This window comes from Gopherus evgoodei, chromosome 7 (genome assembly GCF_007399415.2).
Source record: "Gopherus evgoodei ecotype Sinaloan lineage chromosome 7, rGopEvg1_v1.p, whole genome shotgun sequence".
NCBI lineage: Eukaryota > Metazoa > Chordata > Testudines > Testudinidae > Gopherus > Gopherus evgoodei.
The window spans coordinates 73198720-73213619 of NC_044328.1; the positions used below are offsets into that span (position 1 = coordinate 73198720).

General features: G+C 43.8%; 1 protein-coding gene across 11 annotated transcripts in view; it reads left to right on the forward strand.

The window, feature by feature from the left end:
- Positions 1-14900, forward strand: part of GBF1 (golgi brefeldin A resistant guanine nucleotide exchange factor 1) — a 177431-nt gene that overhangs the window by 134524 nt on the left and 28007 nt on the right. For all 11 annotated transcript variants that reach the window (XM_030571052.1, XM_030571055.1, XM_030571054.1 and 8 more), the window contains 7 exons: positions 849-1017; positions 1216-1427; positions 3516-3614; positions 4135-4329; positions 4746-4932; positions 10511-10648; positions 11254-11342. In XM_030571052.1, the coding sequence (XP_030426912.1) occupies positions 849-1017; positions 1216-1427; positions 3516-3614; positions 4135-4329; positions 4746-4932; positions 10511-10648; positions 11254-11342 (1089 nt within the window). The remainder of the gene's footprint in view (positions 1-848; positions 1018-1215; positions 1428-3515; positions 3615-4134; positions 4330-4745; positions 4933-10510; positions 10649-11253; positions 11343-14900) is intronic.

Consider the following 14900-nt stretch of genomic DNA (forward strand, 5'->3'; position numbering starts at 1 on the left):
TTCAGAAGAGGCAAGTGCCGTCAAATGTTGGTTTAGCATTTCAGCAAACTCTGGTTCCAGGCACTTAACTGGTGTCTTCGGTGGTTTCTTTAAGACTTGGCAACAAACACGTACTGCTTAATATTATTTTTATATGTAATTTTTATGATTTTAATCTATATAAGAAGGTTCAAGGATTGTCTGTGTGTATCACTCTGAAGCCTAGAATGTCAGTAGAGCCAGTGTGATGTGATGGAAACAGCTACAAGGATTGTTGATAGCCCTTTTTGTTCAGAATATCCCCAGGTTCAATCATCACTGGGATTTGTGGTGTATTACCATCCAGCTTTTAATTTCTTAGCCATTTCTGGCTTTGTTACACCCATGATTTTATGAATTACACCCATGCAACAGTATGGGCTTTTAGCCACTGATAGATTCTAATTAATTTAGGCCGTAACATGGATTGTCAATTTCAAATGTAATTTTAAATAGGTTTAACTAAACCTGTGTTAAATTTAAAAATACAGGTTTTTTTTACTTTTTAAATCAGTTTTTTTTATCTGTCCTGCTAGCAGTAAGATCGATTGGGCTGTGGCAGAATCTTCCATGTGAAGCTGCTGAAGCCTATCATTGTGGACATTTCTAAAGCAGACTGAGACACACACTAGAGGGTGTTCCCACACTTGCTGCGGGGGATGGACTATAAGTGATGTACAAGGTTTCTTCTTCTGAATTTTGAGTTCTCATGGGTGCCCAGTGCTACTTTGGCCACTCTAAGAGAATGAGCCTCACCTGCAGCTGGTGCAGTATTAGTTTATACTTGCTCTGTTTTTTCCTTGCTTCCCAAATGACTGGTATGAATGAAGAATGAAGGTCTCAGGGTGGAGAAGACCCAGTCAGCTTCAGTAGAGTCTATCCCAGAGGTGCTAGAAGAGTGCACATCTGTGGCAGAACATTCTGACTCTGCCTCTGTTCATGACATGGACTATGTCAATCCCCGAGGAGTACGTTTTACACAGTCTTCCCAAAAAGAAGGTGAGAGTTTTCGAATACTGCCAGTGTCCTTTCTGCCTCTGTCTGTGCTACTCCACAGCTTGAGAGGAGGGAGATGAGTTCCAGTTCCTGAACTATTTTCTGTAACAAGTTGTTCCATACTTCTTGATGGGCATCGGTAAGAGATGGGAGCAAACTTGTAGATGCTCTACATTTTCTTACCAGCTCTTATTTCCTCAGGAATAGCGCTAGTCCCCTATGGTCTGCCTTGTATCCGAGAGCTGTTCCGCTTCCTCATCTCCCTCACCAATCCACACGACCGCCACAACTCAGAGGTGATGATCCACATGGGGCTGCAGCTGCTCACTGTTGGTCTGGAGTCTGCCCCTGTTGCAAACTGCCAGTCTCTGCTGGGGCTTGTGAAAGATGAGTTGTGCCGGCACCTTTTTCAAGTGAGTTTTGGCTTGGTTACTGGGTATTCTGTGCTAGTGAGTTTCCCTGTGTACCAGGTGGGAATGATGGCAACCCAACACACCTCCTCCACAGCTCACTTTGGCTAGAACTTTTATTTTGGAAACTGAGGTGAGGTTAGCTGTGATGTAGGATCACAAATCTGGTTGCTCTCCCAGTGAGAGAAGAGAGAGCGAGTGTCTCTGATAGAAAGAGGCCTTCATAAGAATTTATGCAAGAATCTATTAGTTTACTGTTGTATATGGGAGAACATGACATGTTCTTATAGATAAACTAGGAAAGTACAATTTAGATGGGGCTACTATAAGGTGGGTGCATAACTGGCTGGATAACCGTACTCAGAGAGTAGTTATTAATGGCTCCCAATCCTGCTGGAAAGGTATAACAAGTGGGGTTCCGCAGGGGTCTGTTTTGGAACCGGCTCTGTTCAATATCTTCATCAACGATTTAGATGTTGGCATAGAAAGTATGCTTATTAAGTTTGCGGACGATACCAAACTGGGAGGGATTGCAACTGCTTTGGAGGACAGGGTCAAAATTCAAAATGATCTGGACAAATTGGAGAAATGGTCTGAGGTAAACAGGATGAAGTTCAATAAAGATAAATGCAAAGTGCTCCACTTAGGAAGGAACAATCAGTTTCACACATACAGAATGAGAAGAGACTGTCTAGGAAGGAGTATGGCAGAAAGAGATCTAGGGGTAATAGTAGATCACAAGCTTAATATGAGTCAACAGTGTGATACTGTTGCAAAAAAAGCAAACGTGATTCTGGGATGCATTAACAGGTGTATTGTAAACAAGACACGAGAAGTCTTTCTTCTGCTTTACTCTGTGCTGGTTAGGCCTCAACTGGAGTATTGTGTCCAGTTCTGGGCACCGCATTTCAAGAAAGATGTGGAGAAATTGGAGAGGGTCCAGAGAAGAGCAACAAGAATGATTAAAGGTCTTGAGAACATGACCTATGAAGGAAGGCTGAAGGAATTGGGTTTGTTTAGTTTGGAAAAGAGAAGACGGAGAGGGGACATGATAGCATAGCAGTTTTCAGGTATCTAAAAGGGTGTCATCAGGAGGAGGGAGAAAACTTATTCACCTTAGCCTCCAGTGATAGAACAAGAAGCAAGGGAGATTTAGATTGGACATTAGGAAAAAGTTCCTGACTGTCAGGGTAGTTAAACACTGGAATAGATTGCCTAGGGAAGTTGTGGAATCTCCATCTCCGGAGATATTTAAGAGTAGGTTAGGTAAATGTCTATTAGGGATGGTCTAGACAGTATTTGGTCCTGCCATGAGGGCAGGGGACTGGACTCGATGACCTCTCAAGGTCCCTTCCAGTCCTAGAGTCTATGAGTCTGTGACACATGGGCACTCTTCCTCCCCAACCTTTCCTGAATCCTTTTCCTCTCATACAGCAGATATCACTGTTGTATCATCCCTAACCTCCAAACTGGTACCAGATAATTTCCCCTCACCATTTCTCTTCATCAAATTCTCAAATGGTTCTGAAGGGCAGAAATGTCTCCTCTTGATCCCTGTCTTCACTCTCCCTCATTAAAGCAATAGGTGGAAAACCTTCTGCCTCTTACCTCAACGTAGAGGGTGAGGAAGCTGATTTTAATGAGCTCTTGTGGTTGGCTTGGTTCCATTGTCTCAGTAGCTTTGTAACCACACTCTGTGGCTTAGTCTGGGAAAATGGGTTTTTGAGATGCATCCCCAAGATGGTAAGTGACCAGACTGGCAGCAGGTGGAGACTTGGAAATAAGTACTTAATCGTTCTTTAGAGTGACATCCTTGGAGGCAGCTAGTCACCTAGCTTCCTGCTTAAAGGAGATATGCATGCTCTACAGAAAAGCAAGTGTAGCAGTTGAAGGAGAAATTAGAGTTCTCTGAAAGCAGGAGAGGAGTGTTTGAAGCATGGCCACTGCCATTCACAGCAGGAGAGACCTTGAGATGGGGAGGGCATTGCTTCCAGAAAATAGATCTGTTATGTGATACAACAGTAGCACTACTCACCTGGGCAGATAGTATGGTTTGACCTCTCATTCCTTATGTTTCTGTTCGTTGCTCAGCTACTGAGTGTAGAACGGCTCAATCTGTATGCAGCCTCCCTCAGGGTATGCTTCCTTCTCTTCGAGAGCATGAGAGAGCACCTGAAGTTCCAACTGGAGGTGAGTTTTTGAAATACAACCACATGGTCCCCATGGGATAGGTCAGTAATAATTGCTTGACATGTAGGGGTATACAGAATGGGGTGGCAACATACACCGATTCAACAGGGTACAGCCCAAGTACCAATCAGTTAGGTATTAGTAGCTGCATGGGGTGGTTCTGAGGGCTATTCTGGGTCCCTTCCTATTAAAACAATAAAGTGCTTTTGAAACTTACACATTGCCTTGTCTTCCTTCTAGCTTCCTGGAATAGTGAATCTCAGTCCGCTGAATGGTAAAATAATTCAGTGAAACCTTTAAGAGTTTGCTGTTGAAAATGTGTATGAAGTTACTAAATGTACAGGAACCTGAAGAGGTTCTTCCACTGGAGTGAGCATTCACTAAATATGGAGGATTTCACACTGTGAATCACATGTGAAAGAGGAACTTGTAAATCTCCATTTAAATAGCCCTGAAAGCTCAGTATTGTCCTGTTTTCCTTTCTCTTCCCCTAACCTGAGCTGTCCTGTGTTTCTGCCAGATGTACATAAAGAAGCTGATGGAGATCATCACTGTGGAGAACCCCAAGATGCCCTATGAGATGAAGGAGATGGCCCTGGAGGCCATTGTTCAGCTGTGGAGGATCCCTAGCTTTGTCACTGAGCTTTATATAAACTATGACTGTGACTACTACTGTTCTAACCTCTTTGAGGACCTCACCAAACTGCTCTCCAAGGTCCTGAAAAGGCTCTGCTTTGCTCTTCCCTTCAGCTAGTGCTGCAGACTTCAGAACATGAGCTAGAACAGGGCTGGGAGGGAGGTGTAGGTGGGGAGGTGTAGAGGAAAGTCCCTCTAGAGGAGGGATAACAGAGAGCCTGAGAGGAGGAGAGAGGAGCAGATGGTGGTGAATGAAAGGTTCTGGTTGAACAGCTTTGTATGGATAAGAGAGACTACGTAGGTTCTGGAAGATCAAAGAAGTGGAAGGAGTACAGTAAGGTTAAGTGGGGGAAAATGAGTGGGAGTTCTCAAAAAGTTATGTGGAAAGTTTTGGGGGTTTTGTATTGTACATTTACGTTTTCAGAGCACTGGGACAAACTGCCTTGAAGGGTGTTGAATCTGAGACCATCTGACATTCAACTATTTGATTTCCAGAATGCCTTTCCAGTTTCTGGACAACTTTACACTACCCACCTGCTTTCTCTTGAAGCACTGCTGACAGTGATTGATAGCACTGAAGCACACTGCCAAGCCAAAGTGCTGAGCAACATTCACCAACAGGAGAAGGAAGTGGTCAAACCCAGCACAGAAACTGCCAGTAGCATCAAAGAACCAAGCAACAGTGAGACCTTTCTTTTTAACAGCTCCATGTTCAGCCCTAGCTTTATTCTAAACTCACTTGTATACCTCAATTTGGTCACTCAGCTAGTGAACTCCAAGATAATGTATTTCCATTCTTCCAGTTTCATGCTTTCCAATACTCTTTAGCATTTAAAACCTTGATGTCAGATCACTCCACTTCAGAAACTTAGTCACTGGCAACTGAGATCAAGGAGATCGAGCTCAGTGTCTGTCCCAAGATACAGCCTGGAGAGGGCAGGAGGCATGGCCTTATCTGTTAACGGTTCTAGAGACATATCCGGAATGCTTTTCTGTTCCATGAATGCTATAGTCCATCTGTGGCATCCTTCAGGAGAAAATGTTTGATGTTGTGTATATATGCATGTGCACTAACCTTGCTGCTGTTGTTGCTCCACTTAGAGCATGTTGCCCTTTCTTTGAAAACATACTGTTCTTTGAGATATTGTCCACATGGATTCCACTCCTCCTGCCCCTCATGAAGAATCAGTGCCATTTACTGACTCTGGCAAAAGTCCACTCCAAGTGCCTTTTTTGCCTAGGAGAGGGACATATCCCTGAGTGGTGTTCCATACATCATTCCTTCTCTAAGTAGCCTCAGAAAGCTAGACCATCTATGCAGTCCTCTGGATTCCAAAAGGAAGGACGCAGCTGGACTTCGCTTCTCTGGTCAGTCCCACTCGATGAGCACCCTTGTCAGCTGAGATTCCACCCTGAACTCCTGTGCTAAGTCAGCCAGGAGGCTCCAGTTGTCTTCTTCATTCCAGTGTCACTCTGAGATGGAAGTAGGCAGGAGAACCCCTCCAGAGATAAGTCGCGGCATAGGTCACCCTCTTTGCTGCCTACCAAGTCAAGACACAAGAGTCTTCAGGCATCTGACGGGTCTTGGGCTCAACAGAAGGGTAACTAATGACCTGATATAGCTCTTTTTGGTTCATGTGGTACCTACTAAACCCATGGCCTATGCTTTGTCAAGTATCCAGCACCTCAGTACTGCCCAGGTCTGTACCTAGAGCATATTCAGTCTTGAATGATCCATTTGTACAACTGGTACTCGAGCCTCTCTCGAGAGGTTGAAGGTGTTGATAATGTAGCCAATGGTTACTGAATCATTTGTACAGCAGATGAAGGAGATACCTCTAGTACTAACATCAGCCCCTCCCCAATTAGGGAGGATACAGCAGAACCAGAGCACATGGACAGGCCTATCTTTAGAAGAGGTATACTTCTCTTAATCCCCATCATAACATAGTAGGGATTCATCTCCTAAGTACCCTCTCTCACCCGTCGTATAGCATAATTGTAGTCAAGAAAGGACTCTACAGAGGGCTCTGTCAGGCTTTCATTCAAACCAATCTGTAATGTATCTGTTTATTTTCTAAAACCTCATTTCTCTCTGGGAGAGACTGAACTTCATATCTTGGCCATTTCAAGGGACTTGGTATACTATCTTCAGAAGGCAAAGTCTTTCAAACTGTCTCCCTGTACTTTTATTGCCATCTCTGGTGCTTCAAAGGTCAAGCCATCTCTTCCCAGAGAACATAAAAACAGATCACATAGTGTAATCAATATATCACATGATATTCTATGATATTCCTCTCCTTTCATATATTAAAAGCTCATTCCACAAGAGCAAAAACTGCAACCTATGCATCCTGTATCCAAAATTTGCAAGGCAGTATGTGGAGTAATCCCCTTTCTTTGATTTAAACACTGAGCCCTTGATCTGGATGCAAGATAAGATGCAAAAATGTGGCAGAGCAATGTTACCATCACTATTCAGTTAGTGACAATGAAGGCTCCTCAATCACACTTTCCAGATAGGGCACTGCTTAGCAGTCACCTCCAGTGGGATCTACACTGTCAAATTTTCTAAGAAAAGGAAGAGGTTACTTCCCTAATAGCGATTGTGTTCTTTGAGGTGGTGTCATCTGTGTGGACCCTCTTTATTTGGGTCTCTGAATTAGTAAAGGAAGTGAGGGACGGTTATGGTTGCTCTGTCCTTAATGCCCTCAAGTAGGAGGCTATGCACGGTGCAGGTGCAGCTCAACAGATACTGCTGTTCAAAAGATTTCAGAGTCACATGCATTAGAACATAACATAAGAACGGCCATACCAGGTCAGACCAAAGGTCCCTCTAGCCCAGTATCCTGTCTACGGACAGTGGCCAATGCCAGGTGCCCCAGAGGGAGTGAACCTAACAGGCAATGATCAAGTGATCTCTCTCCTGCCATCCATCTCCATCCTCTGACGAATAGAGGCTAGGGACACCATTCCTTACCCTTCCTGGCTAATAGCCATTTATGGACTTAACCACCATGAATTTATCCAGTTCTCTTTTAAATGCTGTCATAGTCCTAGCCTTCACAACCTCCTCAGGTAAGGAGTTCCACAAGTTGACTGTGCGCTGCGTGAAGAACTTCCTTTTATTTGTTTTAAACCTGCTGCCTATTAATTTCATTTGGTGACCCTTAGTTCTTGTATTATGGGAATAAGTAAATAACTTTTCCTTATCCACTTTCTCCGCATCACTCATGATTTTATATACTTCTATCATATCCCCCCTTAGTCTCCTCTTTTCCAAGCTGAAGAGTCCTAGCCTCTTTAATCTTTCCTCGAATGGGACCCTCTCCAAACTCCTAATCATTTTAGTTGCCCTTTTCTGAACCTTTTCTAGTGCCAGTATATCTTTTATGAGATGAGGAGACCGCATCTGTATGCAGTATTTGAGATGTGGGCGTACCATTGATTTATATAAGGGCAATAACATATTCTCAGTCTTATTCTCTATCCCCTTTTTAATGATTCCTAACATCCTGTTTGCTTTTTTGACCGCCTCTGCACACTGCTTGGACATCTTCAGAGAACTGTCCACGATGACTGCCAAGATCTTTTTCCTGACTTCTTGTAGCTAAATTAGCCCCCACCATATTGTATGTATAGTTGTGGTTATTTTTTCCAATGTGCAATAACTTTACATTTACCCACATTAAATTTCATTTGCCATTTTGTTGCCCAATCACTTAATTTTGTGAGATCTTTTTGAAGTTCTTCACAGTCTACTTTGGTCTTAACTATCTTGAGCAGTTTAGTATCATCTGCAAACTTTGTCACCTCACTGTTTACCCCTTTCTCCAGATCATTTATGAATAAGTTGAATAGGATTGGTCCAAGGACTGACCCTTGGGGAACACCATTAGTTACCCCTCTCCATTCTGAGAATTTACCTTTAATTCCTACCCTTTGTTCCCTGTCTTTTAACCAGTTCTCAGTCCATGAAAGGACCTTCCCTTTTATCCCATGATAGCTTAATTTACCTAAGAGCCTTTGGTGAGGGACCTTGTCAAAGGCTTTCTGGAAATCTAAGTACACTATGTCCACTGGATCCCCATTGTCCACATGTTTGTTGACCCCGTCAAAGAACTCTAATAGATTAGTAAGACATGATTTCCCTTTACAGAAACCATGTTGACTATTGCGCAACAGTTTGTTTTTCTATGTGTCTGACAATTTTATTCTTACAGTGGGATCTGCACAGATGACAACATCTCGAAGTACGACAATTATTATAAGGCAAATAACCATTTGTTATACAGAATCTTTTGCAAGTGGTATACCTATTAATATACTTGTTTGCCACAGTTCAGAACGAGAATGGACAGATCTGCTTTAGAGTGGTCTCCAGTCTAGGTTCCCTGTCACTTGCCTTTCTCATCCTTTGAATACTTGAACTGCAATGTGCTTTCCCCCTCCCAATCCTCATGATACTGAGGAATTGAGGCAAGTTACTGAATCAGTGATCATGATGCCTCTGGCATGGGCAAGGCAGTTCTGGTATTCAGATCTAGTGAACCTCTCATCGCAGCCCCCAGTCACTTTGCCCACTGTGCCTGATGTAGTCTTGCACAACAATGGTCACATCCTACAGCTTGACCCAGGATCATTATGTCAGACAGCCTGGATGCTGGCTGGCTGATATCTGTCCAAAGAAGCTGTTCAGCTGTAGCAGGAGAGCCTCAAGTAGACTGAGTTACAAAGCTAAGTGGAAAAGGTGTTCTGTATAGGCATCTTAGCACAAGCCGTCTCCCTTGACAACACTCATGTAAACAATATTGGATTATTTTATCCCTGAAACAGTTGGGACTTCTATTCATTCCAGAAGGATCCAACTAGCAGCAATATTTGCACATTCTCTCTTCCCTCTCCTCCCCTCCCCCCCAATCTTGGGTCACACTGTATTTTCTCATCCTACAGTGGCTAGATTCCTTAAGAGCCTAACTCGTGTTTTTCTTCCAGTTTGGGAGACCTCACCCTCTTGGGATCTCAGTGTAGTGTTAATGTGTTGATGTCTCTCCTTTGAGCCCTTAGTAACCTGTTTCCCTTAGGACCTACAATGAAGAGTTCCTTTTTAGTAGCCATTACATCAGCTCAGGTAGGGGAGAGTCACACCTGCCTGGTGGGTCCCCCTTATAATAATGTTTGATAAGAACAGGGTCACACTTAGGCTTCATCCCAAGTTCTTTCCCCAAGTTGTTTCAGGGTTCCATATGAACCAATTTATTCATCTTCCAGTCTTCTTTCCCAAGCCTCGTTCAACCCCCTGGAAGCTAAATTTCACATACATTATGTAGTAAGGGCATTGTCGTACTACCTTACCACGACAAAATCATGCAGGAACTCACCTGGACTGACTGTGATCTTTGCAGAGGGTGTTAAGGTTCAGGTAGAATTCTCCAATTGTATAAGGACATATTATAAATTAGCCAGGTTAGATCCACCTACTCACATGAGAGCTCATTTCACTGTACCTAATGCAGCCTCTGCTGCCAGTTTGAAGACTGTCCCTATTTCTGAAATTTCTGGGACAGCTATAAAGAGCTTGGTTCAAACATTTAAAAAACACTATACTTTGGTAGAGGCCTCCACATCAGATGCCTATTTTGTCCTGCAGTTTTTCTTTTAAACAAGGCTCCTAGCACCTATCTCCAACCAAACTGATAATTGTTTGTTATTCACCAAGAGTGGGATCTGTGTGGAAAATCACTTGAAAAAATGGTTACCTATCTTACAGGTTCTTTGAGGTGTGTTGTCAACACGGATTCCTCAACCTGCCCTCCTTCCCTGCTGCTTCAAAGTCCTGCTCCTCTGGGATTCTGTATTGGAAAAGGAACTGAGGAGCATTTAGACCCATTCTGCTCTTTATACCCTTGGATGCATCAGTTCCTTCACCAGTACAGAATCTTAGAGAAGGAACTGACTCAGCCAAGAATATTAAGGGCAGAGTGGATCCAGCTGCCCCTCAGTTCCTTTGTCAATACAGAATCCCAGAGGAGCAGGACTCTGCAGTGGCAGGGAAGGAGTGGGGTCACAAAATCAATGAGGGCAACACATCTCAAAGTCTCTCAGTTCCTATAAGGTCAGTAACTGGTCTTTTCTTCTGGTAAGACATGCAAAGGCCTTCAAGTGGTGAACAGCAATTAAAGTAAAAGGCATTATGATTATTCAGAAGCTCTTGTTCATCTTCTATTGCTGATTTCTCTTGCCTTCTCTTTTGCCCACAGACAATGAGAGAGTGAGTGAAGGGAACTCTCCAAATGTGGTCACAGAGCTGTCTGGGGCATGCCCACCCACCAGTGGGTGTCTTATGGCTGACCAGATGAAGCAGGGCTGCCAGGATTTGGAGGGAGGAAGTGATGCAGGTAATAGTCCCCACAGGTCCTTGACTCTGACTGAACATCTGCATGCAGGGAATGGTTCAGACCTATGTTCTTTGGCACTAATAACTTATAGTGGACTGTGCTACACTTGTTAACGGAACCTGCTCAGAGCCAGAAACACATGTGCATGGGATGCTCAAGTTACTTTAGATGTGGTGTATTTGACAGAGCATGGCTATTGTTGATGTTTGTATGTGTGGTGAGGGTTGGAATTGGTGGGTCCCCTTTACTTGTAGCAAAAGCAGATAGTCACAGTTAGCACAGCAATCTCTAAGACAAGTTCATCACTCTCAGGCTGCAACAACCCCAGAGGAGGCAGAAAAATAAACAGGGTGTGTGAAATTATCATGGCTGAGACGCTCCTGGAGTATGAGTGGTACTGGAGTTGCTGAGCAGTGACGGGAAGGTTGTGTGTGATAGGGACCAGGAGGTAGTATAGTGAGATACTATGGCATTTACAGAAAAGGCAGTGCAGCAGGGCTTAGTGATTACAGGGGGGCACTGAAAAATAAGTCAGTGCACCATAGTGAGCAATGCTGTTGTGGGGGAGAGGTTGGCTGTAATGACACTCTCACTTTCCTTCCTAGCTGAGAAGAACATCCCCAGGAAGCCTACTCGGTTTTCCTGCCTCCTGCCCAGAACTCAGGAACTAATGGAAATTAAGAGCAAAAAGAAGGTGCGGTCTGTTAACGTACTGTAAATAGGTTCTTTGGACATTTGTCCTGTTTCTTCCTCCATGAAGTATTTACATTTTGGCTTGCTGTGTTTAATCAAACCTTTAGAATGTTCATTTGAGACCTTTGTGTGTATAATAAATTTCATAGTGTCACACTGAGGACCAAACTGCATCAAAGGAGGCAGGATAGTGTCTTAAGGGAGTAGATATTACTTTTGTGTCTACTTGAGTTTCATTCTGGTAGTGCTCTGAGTTACTGGAAGTATTGGGGAAATTTCATTCTTGAACTTGTATTCTGGATCTGTGGTGCTCCAGGCTGTTGGAGGCCATTGGGGAAACTGCTGGGCCTAATGTTAATGGAAATGATTAACATCTCCCTCAAGAAGGGTAGGTTGCTTGCTACTCTTACCGAAGCATTGGTACAGCCTGGTCTCAAGAAGTCCCCATTTGAAAATGGCATTCTGGCCAGTTGTGGGTACCCTTTATGGGTAAGATGATTGACAGATTGTGACAAGACAACTCTTCCCATATCTAGATGCCTCAATTTCTTTGACCCTTGTTAATCTGAGTCCAATCAGAGTATGGCATAGAGACTGCACTTGCTTAGTAGTTGGTCTCCTCCTCAAGTTGGATGGAGGTCAGGTATCCATTCTGATGGTGTTAGATCTATCAGCTGTCTTTGATATCAAAAGCAAGATGGATGAGACTGTTCAGAGAGATCCCAGAGGATAGCATTGGGTAATTGCTCTTCTTTCAGTGGTGCGCTCGTATGGAATTCTGCTGGGTTCCATCTTGTTTTCCCTCTCACTCAGGCTTGGTCTACTCCTTAGTTAGATCAACCTAGCTGCCTTGTTCAGGGCTGTGAAAAATATCCTGTAACGTAGTTAGGTTGACCTAACCCCCACTATAGGTCTTCTGTTGACCTAGCTGGGTCTAGATACCACCTCTTGGAGGGGTAGATTAATCATATCAGTGGAAGAACTCCTTCCATTGATGTACGGAGCATCTACATTATGGCACTACAGTGGCACAGCTGCACCGCTGTAGCTGAGCTGTTGTACTGCAGACATACATTCAGCGTATATGAGTCTGTTAGGAGGCCTAGGGAGGAAGCCAGGGTTATGATGATTTCAGTATGAGTGACAGAGGCCCAGTCCAGATGAAATAGGGTGGTGGTGTAGGCTGGGGCAAGCAATCAAAAGATATCATGATTTTAACTATCTCTTTATGGGTGATTGCAACTTGGGTTGAATGAGTTGGCTTTCAGTGGTGGCCAGGATGGCTTTTTACACATGCATCTGGCTAGAAGGCTGCAACCTTTTCTCTCCAATGCAGATTTCACTACTGTGATTCATGCCTTTGTCACCTCAACTAGATAATAATGTGCTTTCTTGGGGCTATCTTACATCTATTCAGAAACAAAATTGTCACAAAATGTATATGTGCAGGGTTTTTCACTGTGAGCACATTACATCTGTGCCTTATGATCCGCTTTGGCTGCCTGTGGGTTTGAATGGAGTTTAAGGCATTGGTTCTGATTTAGACAGCTCTGAACTGTGTGGGACTGTCTTGCAGTACCTCAGATCCCCCTTTCTTCCCCATAACGAATGTGAGAGCTGTAGGAGGGAATTGTTGGCAAGATATTCTCTCTAATGGCCTTTCCACTTTGGAATTTGCTCTCCTCCTTTTGGTCTAAAAAGGACCAAATTTGTTGACTTTCACATCCCACTGTAAGGCTGCTTTTTATGGAGGCTGTTGGGGAGAGGAGGTTGTTTGAGGATCATTGTTTAAGAAAGGTGGATCTTATCTTTTGCTCAGAGGTTTAATTAGCCATATAGACTCATAGACTCTAGGACTGGAAGGGACCTCGAGAGGTCATCGAGTCCTGTCCCCTGCCCTCATGGCAGGACCGAATACTGTCTAGACCATCCCTGATAGACATTTATCTAACCTACTCTTAAATATCTCCATACAGATGATTATTTTTTTTTGTTAGATAACTGTCAAAGGTGCCCACAGTCTGGAATTGGCAACCTTTTTTGTCCAAATATATAGTAATGGTTTTCCATATCAAGGTAACCCTTCAGGCTATGTAGGCTAGGTAGCTATTTGGGCTTCATCACGGCAGCATCTATGCACTTCACAATCATTAACAGATGTTATCCGAACTGCATTCCTGTATTCTCTACACTACAGGAGCTGTGTACTTCATTGTACTTTGAGAAAGTTCACACAGGCATATAAGGGGGATAGAGAGGAGTGGGGGATGGGCTCTGAGGTACTGAGAGCCCAGGAGAGTTAGAATTGGGATGGTCATGAATTTAGTTCACTAGGTCATTGCTAGCGGTTTCATGGTGATGGGAACTAACAGGGAACTGACATTTATTCTGGGGCTTTAGTAAAGTTCATGTCGCTGTTTGTGCATTTGGTTTTCTTAACACGACAAAACCTTCAGTTAACCCTTCCTTAACCAGGTGCTCTATTGCACGGTAGACATTTTGTTATATAATCCTGGTCCTGAAGCACAAATCCTGTAAGTATAAACAGAATTGAGTAGTCTTAAAAAAAAAATAAAATTCCATTTATGTTGTTTTGTCCCAGACTCTCAGTTGGTTTTGCTTGTCCTGATGGACCTCCAGATGTTCTTGTCTCACCTGCTGAACTCTTTATAGTTCTTACTTCTCTAACACCTGGTCTGCACTAGGAATTTACACTGGCCTAGCTGTGTATCTCAGGTGTGTGAAAAATCCACATGTACCAATGTAACCCCTGGTATAGACAGTGCTAAGTTGATGGAAGAATTTTTCCATGGACCTAGCTACTACCTCTCAGTGAGGTGGATTAGCTACATTGTCGGGAGAACCCCACCCATCGGCATAAGTAGTGTCTACACTAAAGTGCAGCAGCTATGCTGCTGTAGTGTTTTAGGTGTAGACATACCCTAAGCCCTTAGGCCTAGTCTACACTAAGATAGGGCAGGGGGATCGATCTAAGTTACGCTGCTTCGGTTACATGAATACTTAGATCTACTCAGTGCAGTGAGTTGACTGCTGCTGCTCCCCCGTCAACTCCACCTGCACCTCTTGCACCAGTGGAGTACAGGAGTCAGCGGGAGAGCGCTCAGGGTCCATTTATTGTGTCTAGACTAGATGCGATAAATCGACTCCCGCTGGATCGATCGCTGCCCGCTGGGTAGTGTAGAAAAACCCTCAGTGTCTCTTGATTCTGCATTCCACATAGGTGCATAGGACTCTTACTACCTGCACTCCTGTAAATGGCTTAGAATGAGATTCCACTAGTCCAGAACACTGGATAAAAGTGGCTACTGTTGTACAGGAGTAGCCCTGATCTCCTGGTATTTGTTCGGAGTTCATCTTGCGGTTTCCTCTGCTTTAGTTGAATAACAATGTTGGGGAGGGCTGGATACCCTGTAGTATCAGAATTGGTCACTGGGTGAGACTTGAAGCTTTTTGTGGTTTGTGCTGTTCACTGTTGTTTTGTTGCATCTCTGAGGACGGAGGTCTGCAGATCTGGCTTTGAGTGATCCCTTTTGCAAGA